Source organism: Elephantulus edwardii, unplaced genomic scaffold (genome assembly GCF_000299155.1).
Source record: "Elephantulus edwardii isolate Elephantulus edwardi_28Jun2011 unplaced genomic scaffold, EleEdw1.0 scaffold00006, whole genome shotgun sequence".
In the NCBI taxonomy this organism is placed as follows: domain Eukaryota; kingdom Metazoa; phylum Chordata; class Mammalia; order Macroscelidea; family Macroscelididae; genus Elephantulus; species Elephantulus edwardii.
The window spans coordinates 5,498,644-5,510,775 of NW_006399756.1; the positions used below are offsets into that span (position 1 = coordinate 5,498,644).

At 50.3% G+C, this 12,132-nt stretch overlaps 1 protein-coding gene across 1 annotated transcript in view; it reads left to right on the forward strand.

The window, feature by feature from the left end:
• Positions 1-12,132, forward strand: part of LOC102845478 (chromosome unknown open reading frame, human C10orf90) — a 66,685-nt gene that overhangs the window by 8,895 nt on the left and 45,658 nt on the right. Inside the window, exon 2 of the mRNA XM_006880130.1 lies at positions 2,935-4,054. Coding sequence (XP_006880192.1) covers positions 2,935-4,054 — 1,120 coding nt within the window. The remainder of the gene's footprint in view (positions 1-2,934; positions 4,055-12,132) is intronic.

Here is a 12,132-nt window from a genome sequence, read left to right on the forward strand (position 1 = left end):
AATGAAGTCTTGTGGCAAGAAGCTGTGCTGTAATCCTGAAGGGACGTAGTTCGAGGCCACCAGCTGCTCCGTGGGAGAAGGATGGGCGATCTCCTCCCGTGTCTCTGAAAACCCACCAGAGGGTCAGTTACGGGTCGGTTCCGACTTAATGGTCCAACCACCACCACCCATGTTCAGTGGCAGAGAGCACAGTGGCCCTCTGGGTCTGTTCTTACAGCTCTTGGGCCAGTCCTCCGGGGCTTGGTGGGCACGGAGCTCCAGACGTACAGCTGGAAGAAGAACGTAAAATTACACGGCATAAATATATTCAGTCTCACAGAAGGAATAAAATACCACTGAGTGTGCTTCTGAATTCTTCTTGTTGCTGTGTGTATCACTGAGTCAAACAAACTCACAGCTGACTCTCCAGCAGGTTTTCAGAGGCAGTTAATCCCACAGGAAGAGATTACCCCTCTTTCTTCTGCAGGGCAGCAGATGGATTCGAACCATATGCTCTGGGGATGGCCGTGCAGCTCCTTACCACCAAGCCACTTGTGAAAATTCCCGCTGTCAAATGGTGATGCTTCTGCTCCAGAAAAGCTAGTGTCCTCACGGCTCTGAGTTCCTATGTCACTATCACTAACCAAGCCTGCATTGGTGACACAGTGCTTAAAACACACAGATGGTAACCAGGAGATTGGTGATTGAAGCCACAAGCTGCGTCCTGGAAAAAGAACAAAGACGTACAACCTTGGGAAGCCCCTGGGACAGTCCTCCCTGCCCTGCAGGGCTGCTGGGGCCAGCACGGGTCAGTGGCAGTGGGTCTGGTGGAAATGTAGATTCCTGGACCCTAGTCTGTGATCTGTGCAAGCTCTGGGGCCCTGAGAACCTGCAGTTCCCATCACACCCTGATGGGAGCTGGCAGGCGTTGGAGTGGGATTCAGAGAGGATGTAGAGCAGGGCCTCTGGTTGGTCAGGCAGATCCTGGCTGCCAGTAGAGAATTCCAGAAGCGTGTTGTGATTTGTGGACTGTGCAAAAGCATTTGATTGTGTGGATCTTAACAAATTGTGGTTACCATTGAGACGAATGGGGATCCCAGAACACAGAACTATCTTCATAGAGACCTTCTACATAGACCAGGAAGGTACTCTACTGCCATTGAATCAGAACTAGCTGGCCCTGCATTTGGTTTCTAAGCATTTAAACTGCACAGGGACTCAGAGCTGCTGGTGGATTCAAGCCATCACAGAGGCTAAGCCTTCGTGGTGGGAGTGCAGCTTTCCCAGGCTCCTGAGAGCAAAGGGTAGGCATTCCAGCAGATGGAGGGAATGCTGTGTGATTTTAAACCAGGTGTGCAGCGCCTTAGATAGCCTTTCACCGTACCTGTCCAATCTATATGCTGAGCAAATAATAGGAGAAGCTGAACTATATAAAGAAGAACCTGACATCAGAATTGGAGGAAGACTCGCTAACAACCAGTGAAACACTGATGACAGCCTTCCTTGCCTAAAGCAAAGCGGGCTTGGAGCCTCACTGAAACAGATCAAAGACACAGCCTTCAGTATAAAGGACACGTCAGTATGAGGAGACCAGAGACCCTCACACCTGGAGCAGTACGCATCACGATGGATGGAGAAACGATTGAAGTTGTCGGGGATTGCGTTATAGTTGGATCCAGAATCAACACCCGTGGAAACAGCAGTCAAGAAGTCAAATCCACCAGAAGCCCCGCTGGAGGAAGGGAGACAATCTCCTCCTGTGCCGGTCGGATCCAACTCGATGGTACACAACAACAAAAGTTTAAAAAAAAAAAGGAAATCAAAAGACGTGTTGCTTTGCTACAAATGTGCTGCTGAAGACCTCTCAGAAGTGTGACAGGAGCAAGGGTCTCACTTTGATGACTAAGGTGTGCCTGGCACAATTGGTGACGTTCTCGGTCACTTCACGTGCGTGCGGGAGCTGAACAACTAATGAGGAAGACTGAGGATGCACTGAAGTTGTGGTATCCCTGAGGAAGACTGCATATACCATGGACTGTTCCAAGTACACACATATCTGTCTTAGAAGAAAAGCCACCAGAATGCTCCTTAGAAGTGATCTTTGGATATGCTATCTGGCCAAACCCCTCGAAAGGACATCACATTCAAAGGGACATCACTCTCAAATGGACATCACACTTGTTAAGGAGAGAGTCAGTGAAAAGGAAGCGAATCCTCCCCAAGCTGGAGACAGTGGCTGCAGCAGTACACGGCGGGCCTCAGGCACAGCCGATTAGGAACAGGAGAGGATGCATTCACACACGGGGCCTGTAGGAGAACGGACTGACTTGGACCCCTAACACCGTTGTACACATGGACTTTGAAAGCTGCTATCTCAGTGCTTTGCACTATTTATGCCTCCAGCCTCCCAGACAAGAAGCCTTTGCAAACTGTGGAAGTTCCTAGTTAGAGATTTTCGAAGCTTCAGTCATTTTATGCAGGGATAATCAACGCACATCCAAGTGGGAGCACTTGTAAAGATGCAGATTCTGACCGGTTATATGTGGGCTGGGAAGGCAAGTTCTCAGCAGGTGGTACAACCAGAAAGAACCAGTTTGAAGCCCTAGTCACCTTCAAGGAAGAAGACAAAACAAGACCAAAAGCAGGCTGCAGAGAGAATTTGGGCTCGTAGTGACTCTCTATAGGAGTTCTGAGACTAGAAATTTTTATGGCAGGAAACTGCCCATCTTTCTCTGCAGGAGCAGCTGGTGGATTCAAACCATGGACGTTTCTGTTAGTAGCACAACATGTAATGTGCTGAGCCACCAGCTGCTCCTGGGAAATCCTAGGCGACAGTTCTGCTCTGACCTCCAGGGTTACCAGGGGTCAGCATTGACATTGTAACAGTAATTTTACTGTCAGTTATTATCGTTATAATAGACTACTTGAATAATCGGGATCATTTTCTATCTGCAGGAGCCTCTTGGATCGGAAGATATGAAAGTGATTTCATCCCTAGCCATCTCACAGCTCACGGATGAGAAGGAGCCGAGAAGAGGGGTGGCCGTGGTGCCCGCCCGGCGTGCCCTTGCCCAGTCCAGCATGCACCATCGGACGCCATGCCTGGCTGGTCACAGCGGTGTGGACATCCACAGGGCGCTGTCCATCCTTCCCAGCAGGTTGGGGACACAGATACCTGCCCACGTGCCAGGACCCAGGGCCGAGTGGCCACCACAGGAGAAAATCCCCTGGAGGGAACCCCACCGAGGATTTGCGTCCATCACTGTCACGGCCAGGCGTGTGGGGCCCCCAGCCAGCACGCTGCTGTGGAAGGACATGAGGAATCCATTGTGTCGCCAGTGCCCAGCAGGGGACACCCAGCTCATGGACCCATCTCCTCTGGCCAGGGCTGCCGGAGATCCCTGCAGACCCCTGGCACACACAGCCTTCTCCAGAACTGGCTCCGCAGTGCAGCTCAGGGTCCCCGAGGCCCAGCCATGGGCGTGTGAGGAACGTGTGTGCTGGGTCTCCAGGGGACCCAGCGGGGAGAACAGCTTTTCTCCGGGCAGCCTACCCGCAGGGAAGGGCCCACTGATGTTCAGCTCTTGTGTCCACCTCCGGGTGTCTCAGCCGTGCTCCAGTTCCATGTACTACCTGGACAAGTCACTCTCGGTCCCCATCGAGCCACCTGTGGTGGCCAGCCCCCAGGTGCACAGGTCTGTCCTGTCTCTGCACCTGAACTGCAGTTCCCATACGGCACCACCAGAGGGAGACGACGGCCTGGCTAACCAGAAGCCAATGGGCAGCGCCCTGGGGTCTGCGGTCACACTGGAAAAGCAGAGGCTTGTAGGCCCCAGCTGGACTCCAGGGCTGAGGGACAGCTACCAGGAGGGACACCCAGCATGGACGCAGGCACACCTCGGGGACAGCACGTGTCCCTGGAGCAGCCCACCAGCCTTGGAAAAAACAGGACTCACGGGCCTGGGCACTGACCGTACCACCGTGAGAGAAGGGAGTGGGGACCACAGGCCCAGCCACCACGCCGGCCATGCTGGTCAGCTGACTATCCACATCCCAGGCTGGAGCTTTGCAGCAGGTGAGTGGCCGGGGTGGGGCGGACACAGGTGCTGGTCCCAGCCTCACTCGGGGTTGCTCTGACCATTGCACCACCAGGCCTCCTGGGTGTCTGGTTGACACATGAGACACCACCATCCAGATCTTTGTCTTCAAGGATCCTTCTAGATTGTTGGCAAGGAGTAGAGGCAGCACATGGTGGTGTGGTCAATTCTGGCCCTTATCCACCTGGTCCTGTAGGACAGTGTAGAAGTGCCCAGAGGGTGACCTAGGGGTCGTCTGTCTGAACACGGACTGCGCATCTGTCTCCCTGGAGCGGCCGGTGGACTTGAGCTAGGAACCTTTGCTTAGCAGCCGGTTTAACGACTGTGCCACCACAGCTGCTGGTGGAAGTGGGGTGGTTCCTTGAGACTGTGCCCTCCCCTTGGGAGCTGGCCGTAGAGGCCAGACGTGCGTGGTCCATGATGGTGTGTGAGTGTGTGTGAGACCGTGTGCATATGGGCAGGTGCTGGGTGCATCACTGTGAGTGTGCGCAGTACGTGTGCATGGACGTGTGTGCAAGTGCGTGTGAGCTTGTGTTCCATGAGCTGTGTGTGTGTGATTGTCCGTGTGTGCGTGTGCTGGGTGTACAGTGTATGAGTGTGAATGTGTCCGCGTGCACACGCACGGGCACACTGTGTGCATAGTAGCCCCTGAGCGGTCCAGCTTTGCACGGAGTTGTTCCACACACACTTTGAAGCTCCCCAGCGGCATGCTGGAGAGAGGCTTGGAACTGGCTTCTGGAAGGGCAGAGCCCTAGAAGCCCTGGGGAGCAGTCCTAACACAGAGGGTCACCTTGATTGGACCACATAGTGTCTTCTTCTTGCTGTGAGGTGCCCTGGAGGCAGCTCTGACTCACGATGCCCTCACGTCAACAGAACAGGAGCTCTGCTCACCGTCCCGGCCTGCTTGACCTCGCTGTTAGAGCGGCTGTGCCAGGCCGCCTCACGAGGGTCTTCCTCTCTGCCATTGACCTCCAACCTGAGCAAGTCGGATGGCCTTCAAGGGGTTGATCCCTGCTGTAACATGTCAAAAAGCGTGTGAGAGGAAGGTGTGCAGATGTGTCTGTCTATCTCACAGGGGTACTAACAGTTAACAAGCTCACTGCTCATTAAAAAGCTCTGATGTTCAAGTACACTCAGCTTGGTTAGGAAGAAAGGAGTCGTGGTGATTGATTTGAAAAAGAAAGAAGTTGATCATTGAAAATCCCCCCGGGGTGGGGGGTCCCCATGAGTTGGCATAATTTCTGTGGTGAGGATGTCTCAATGTGTGTGCGCATGCATGCACACAGATTCTCTCATGATTGCCCACCACTCCTACCCAGTGAGGTAAGGCAGACCCTCCTGGTGCCACGTACCAGCCACGTGTTCTTCTCCTTGGGCCCATCTCTCTTGTAAGGCCTCACTGTGGGATCTGATGCTCTCTCTGCCCTTACTAGGCCCTGGTAGGCTGCCTTGGTCAGCTGCCCAGGCTACAGCTCTCCTTTCTGGGGGGTCTCAGGCACAAGCCAGAGTTCTCTGTGTAAACTTCTGATGCTCAGTTTTCCTGAGATAGGCTCTGGTTTAAGAATTAGGGACTTTCCACTTGGGGAAAATATTTAAAGATAATAGTAGCAGAATTGAAAAGGCAACATCTGTGTAATAATTTTACAGCATGGTTTCCGTCCATTAAGGCTTTATTAATGAATAAAATGACCATAAAACATCTTAAAACTATAATATGCATAGAAATGTTAAATGGTGCAATTAATTTTAACAAGTGTGTGTGTGTATGTAGTGAACGCTCTGAGAGATTCTTAAGGAAATTTTGACATGGTTTTTAGATTGATTAAACAGTTGACACGTCTCTGAATCCTACAGACTTGTTGGCAAGGAGGATAGCAGGCCGCCCTCAGTGGAGTAAAGTTGATTCCCAGTTTAGTACATAAAGAAAGTGCTTGAGCCAAGCGTTTCACCTTCGTCATTGAGGAAGATTCTAGATGATAGACAGCTGCGTTGTATTCTTCTCAAATCAAAGAACATCTGTCTCTGCTTCTGTTCCGCACTGTGAAATAATAACTTGGAATTACAGTGCTTCCCACCAAAGGGCCTCCTAGGAGAAGGCCAGCCCGGTCCTGCTTGCCCACACAGAGGGCAGCAAGTGCAGGGCCAAGTCCCCCAAAGGAGTTTTGTCTTTGACACCCAGAAGGGTTTTCTCGGGACCCTGTGGAGGGACTACTCCTGAACTCATTGTTTGAGACAAGCAGTGTGTCTTTATTTCCTGAGTTCCTGAGGGTCGACTTCTCTCAGACTCCCTGTGGCGTTCCTCAGGGCTCCTTCCGCTGTTTGAGGGGATGGGCACTCGCAGAGGCCGAGGAGGCCTCAACACCTCTCTGCAGAGTTGCCCGCATTGATTTTCTAGCTCAGCGAACTTGACTAGCCGCTCAGCTCTCTGAGCTTTTTGTTCCCTCATCGAGGTAATGAGACAAAGGATCGGGGTTTGATGTTCTTGAAGTCCCTTCAAATGGGGAGAATTTGTTTTATTTGTTGAGGTAGGGTTGTGGAGGACCAGGCGTTATGTGACTCTGAGTCTCTCGGTCACCAAGTCCAAAGTCACAGGACCCTGGACCCCACCATGGGTCTCAAATGCATGTGAGAGAGAGAGAGTGTGTGTGTGTGTGTTTGTACATATACCCCCTCCTCTGTCTCTCATACACATCTCTCACACACTGACCACTTTCTCTTAGGCTTCTCATACTCACACACACACACACACACACACACCCCTTTACATCCACACACCTCAAACACATGCATGCACACACACCTCTCCCACATCCTTCACACACACCTCTTTTTCTTTACATATGTTCTTCACACACTCGCACACACCTCACACTCACCTACAGCCCATCCACATAGAACTCGCATGTACACACCTGTCAGGCATCTCTCACACTCCCATTCATACCCTGTTACAAACGTTTCTCACACTTCACTTTCTCAACACCACTCACATGTGTCCTCACACACATCCCTCTCTCACACACCCCTCACACACATATTTCACTTTATCTTGTACACCCTCACACACACACATTCACATCCCTCTCTCACACAACCCTCACACACACTCACACATACTTCACTTTCCACATATTTCACTCTATCTCGTACACACTCACACACACACACACACATCCCTCTCTCACACAACCCTCACACACACTCACACATACTTCACTTTCTCTTACACACCCTCTCTCTCTCTCTCTCACACACACACACACACACACACCCCTGCATGCATGTTTCTTTTCCCTCTCACACTCACACATACTTCACTTTCTCTTACACACACACACACACACACACACACACACCTGCATGCGGGTTTCCCTCACCCCCTCACACACACACACACATTCACATCACTTTCTCACGCACCCCTCACACTCCACGTCCCACGTACACATATCTCACACACACTGTCACGCATACCCAGTGCCTCTCTCCCTCACACACACAGCAGACACCCTCACAACACACCACTCTCATGCACACATACACCTCTAGCACACTTCCTCACACTGTATTCACACAGATTCACACAGGTGTACCTTTTTTCCTCATATACGTCCCTTCCATCAACACGTACCCTCACGCACACTCTCCCATGCACACACACAGCAAATAAACACACATTCACGCGCCCCCTCTCATCGTCCCCCAGCACATCAGCCTGCCTACTCTGTTTCTCTCCCTCAAAAACTAACTTGCGGTGGAATGTATCTCTTCTCAGTCGACGAGCAAGCAGCCCGCTCGATGGTGGAGAACTCTTGTGTGAGATTTACAAGTTCCACTCGGCACCAGCTCTAAGTGCCAGTCTGTCCTAGAGAAGCGACCAAATGCTTTGAGGGTGAGCCAGCCGGCTCCCATCTTGACAAAGCTTTTTAGCCTTCATGCAAGGGCCTCAGACAGTGGTGTTGCTCATTAAAACTCAGAGGAACTGTTTGTGTTTTCCTGACTGAAAAAGGAACCTTGTCTACAGCGTTCCGGACAACCCCCCGTGGCTGCACATGCTATTAGCGGCCTTCATCCTTCATGGTTGCCAAGCCCGATTCTTTTCACCCGCAGGGTCCCCAAGTGCCTCATGAACAGCATCCGCTGAGGCCCTCTTATGGGACGCGGTTCAGGAAGCCCTGCAGACAGACACAGGCGTTGTGAGCCATTCTTATTAGGTGGCTGGACAGAGAGTCCTACAGCTTAAATCCTGAAGAGGCCCCAGCACGTGCACCCAGAAGTGGCAGGGGTGGTGAAAATGTGACCAGTGCTTCCTGTCAATAGCTGTGTCCCTGGGACGTAGCAGGACTGCAAGCAGAGGGGGCCTGCTCTCTTCAGGTCCATCTGTGTGTGTGACCCCTCCCCAGTCACTGTGGATGTTGTCATTTCGTCTCTACTGTTCATGTGCACCTGGCCAGCACCACGCTTGGTGGCTATTTACAAACTCCTTCATCGATTGCAACAAAGACTTTCATCGTCTTGCCTTGTGGTGGCTGGCACGTCGGTGGACACACAGGAACTCAGGACCTCTTAAGTGCCAGGCTCTGACCATATTTGCTATATTCATTATTTTTAATCATCCAGTAAAGGGAGTAAGTAAAGTCTCTATTTTGCAGTTGAGACGAAATGAGGCTTGAGATTGCCCAAGCCCATGTGGTCATTAAAAGCCCAAACTGAGAGCAGCCCTGGGAACGTGGCCTCTGGTCCAATCCTGTGCTGTTGTCTGACAGCCCCAAGCAGGGAAGTGGTCACGGAACTCTGCAGTGGTAGACCCCATCACCCAGTGACCACTGAGGGTGATTTCTAATGCCTGCTGGTGGACGGATGGTAGATGGCCCATTACCCCGGGAGGACTCTTATCAGGAGAGTAGAATATATAGTTAATTTCTAATGGGATGGAAAAGGCCTGTCATTTGATGCAGTTAAAATTGATGGTCCCAGAAACCCAGTTCTTTGTTATGTTTAATGGGCTGTGATTGGAATGGTGCTCTCCTCGCTGGGGGTTGCCTGCCTGCAACAACAGCGTTGACTTCATGCCTTGACTGTTGGGATCATGGTCGAGATCTGGAGCTTTGCCCACTCCTGGGCCATCCGGTTGGGTGAAGCCAACTTAGTGACTCTGTTTGATGCTCTTGGAGAAAAGAAAATGAGCAGACCCTTGGGCACACCTGTTTTCCTGAGGTCTGTCTGCTGCTGTAGAACGTCCCCAGTCAGCACGTGGCCTCTGGCCACAGCAGTCTGAGAAGTCCCCAGAGGAGGACCGCAAGTGAACAAAGATGTGAATGATTTGGAAGAAAGCTTTACCTGCCACGTCACCCACAGAACACACGTCGGGCCGTGCTCCTGGGAGGTGATGTGGCACAGGAGCAGAGTCGGGTGTAGATGAACAAACACATCTTAGAGAGAGTGTTGTGTGTACCTCGCGTGCTCCTAGGAGGCAGTGACGGTGACACTCCAGCTCACAGTCCTGGAGTATGTTGTCGGAACTGGCCAGTCCTCAGAAAACGACACCGTGCTGGGAAAAGGAAGGGTCAGTGAAGAAGAGGAAGACCCTCCGTTAGATGGATTGACAGTGACTACAACGTGGGCTCGAGCGTGGACCAGGTGAAGACAGGACAGGACAAGGCTCCACTCTGTTGTTCACAGGATCACCGTGACTCGTAGGAGACTCGACGGCACCTGACAACAACACATCAGGCCTACTCGATGACAGACAGACAGACGTCTGCCCAGCTCAGCTCGGTTAGTTTCATGCAGCTGAGGAAACGTTATCATACAAACATGATTTTTCTTTGATGGTCTGTCTCTGAGATCTGTTAAATAGGAACTGTGTTAGGCTTTGTAAGCTACGTGATCTCCATAGAAACTCCTCAAATCTAATGTTATCACAAAAACCAGCAACCCTAGAAAGTGCCTAAATAAATGGGCATAGTTCTGTCCCCATAAAACTTTATTTACAGAAACAGATGAGGACCCAGTGTTAATGTGTGGGTTGTACTTTGCCAATCCTGATCTAGAGCTCAAAAAAGATTCTTCCTTTCAGAGAGACTTTACCCTGATGGCCAGTGCTCCCTAGAAATGAGACTGTGGGTATAGACTTGTGGACAGGCATGTTTTGGGACCAGCACCTGTGTCTGAAGAGACGAGAGAAGGATTGAGCGGAGGAGGACAGTGCTCTGTGATAGTCACCGTGAAGTTGCTTTCATGTCTGGTCATAAAGGACCCATAACTGCATCCTGCGTGTCCTCAATGAGTCTTTCTCCAACTCCCATGTGTCATGTTATTCTTCTTGTAGACCAGCTTCTCAGATTATTTATTTTCACATATTTGTGAGATTATATTTAGATTGACTGTCTAGGAGTGGGAGATGTCCCTTGGACCAAGGCAGCTATGCTGGAGGTGCTGAGAAGGGGACAGACTCTGTAGCTGTGTTTTGCAGGTGAAGCCAACAGAGTTTGCCTGGTGACTTGGCAGTGGTCATGGTGAAGGAAGGTGCTTGAAGTGAGGCACTTCCCGTTTGAGATTCTCCACGGCTGCATCCGCCCTGCAGCTCTTGTGTCTTCCCAGGGGAAATGTGGCTGCCAGCAGCTGGCCAACTTTGTTATAAAAATATCCATAATACAGCATTTGCCCATTCACCATTGTTGGCTTGTACAACCCAACACGACATCAATCATGTTGTACGACCATCTCTGATGTCCACTGACGTATGTCCATTCCCATATGTAGAAACCGAGTGCCCAGTAACCAGAGATGCCCTTGTTCTTCTTCCCGCCTGTCCCAGTGAGACCTGTCCTCCTGGTGCAGAGGACCAGCTGAGCAAGCATTGGAAGGTGTGTTGTGACCTGTCAGAGTGGCAGAGAAGTGGGTCAAATGAGTTTGTATCTGAAGTTTTACTTCCTTGGGGCAACAAGGGAGGCAAGGGGGGTTAGAATCAGCCAGAAGGTAGGTTAATGGGACTCCTTGTCTCTGGCAGCTTGAGGGCAGGGGTTGTTGAACAGCAGCCTGGCACCCAGTCCCACCCTCAAGGTCTTCGTGAGGAAGGCATCTAGCTGCATGGATCCTTCAGTGCGTTCTCTAAGGCTTCTTTTGTGCTTTAACAGCAGAGTTGCATAGTTGTGAAATGTGCAAAATTCAGGTAGTCCCAACACTTCCCAGTTATAACCAACCACTGAGAACCACCTACAGTATTTGGTACATTTTATTAGTAGTTTCATGTACAGTATGGGATTTAAATTATGTCTGTAAGTTTGCATGTGATGTTTCCAACTCCCAAAGGCAAAGATTTTATTTTTAAAGATACAGAATATAAAACTATTAATAATGAAAATGAAAAACCGAAACACAGTGAGGTATTCAACTTTCATCGGAATCCATTTATGACGCAGTTGTTGGAATAGAACCCCAGCACGAGCTTTTACTGTATTTTTATCTTTTGGTCTATTATTTATTTTTTTTAAAAAAGAAAATTTTCTTTTGTACTAGTTTGCTTATAAAATTCTTATACATTATTTTCCACACTGGCTCTTTCCCATTTCCTTTACCCACCCTTCTCCCTCCACCCCTCATTTGTGGGACCTGTGATCACTCCCCCGCCCATCCTCACCTTTCTGCTTCCTTTCCCTTCTTGGGAAATATTTTACTAGTTTTCTATTTCTACAATAATGGTCTTATACAGTATTTGTCCTTATGAGGCTGAGTTAGTTCACTCAGCATAATGCTCTCCAGTCCCCCACAAGTTAGGTAGTGATTTTCCTAATCCTTACTCCTGCATGTGAATGTACCACAATTTCTCTAGTCATTAGATTGTGGTTGGACGTTTGGGCTGTTTCCATGTTCTTGTGATGGTGAATAACACTGGTCTGATTCATTGTCCATCATCCACGTGCATGTTAGTAGTTTTTAAAGGCCAGGTGCACTTTAGTCTTCAAAGTGCTTTTCAATACACTGCAAAAAGACAGCCGATTTGCTCAGTGCATAAGCCATTTGATTTCTTCATGCTGCTTCCATGGGCGTTGAT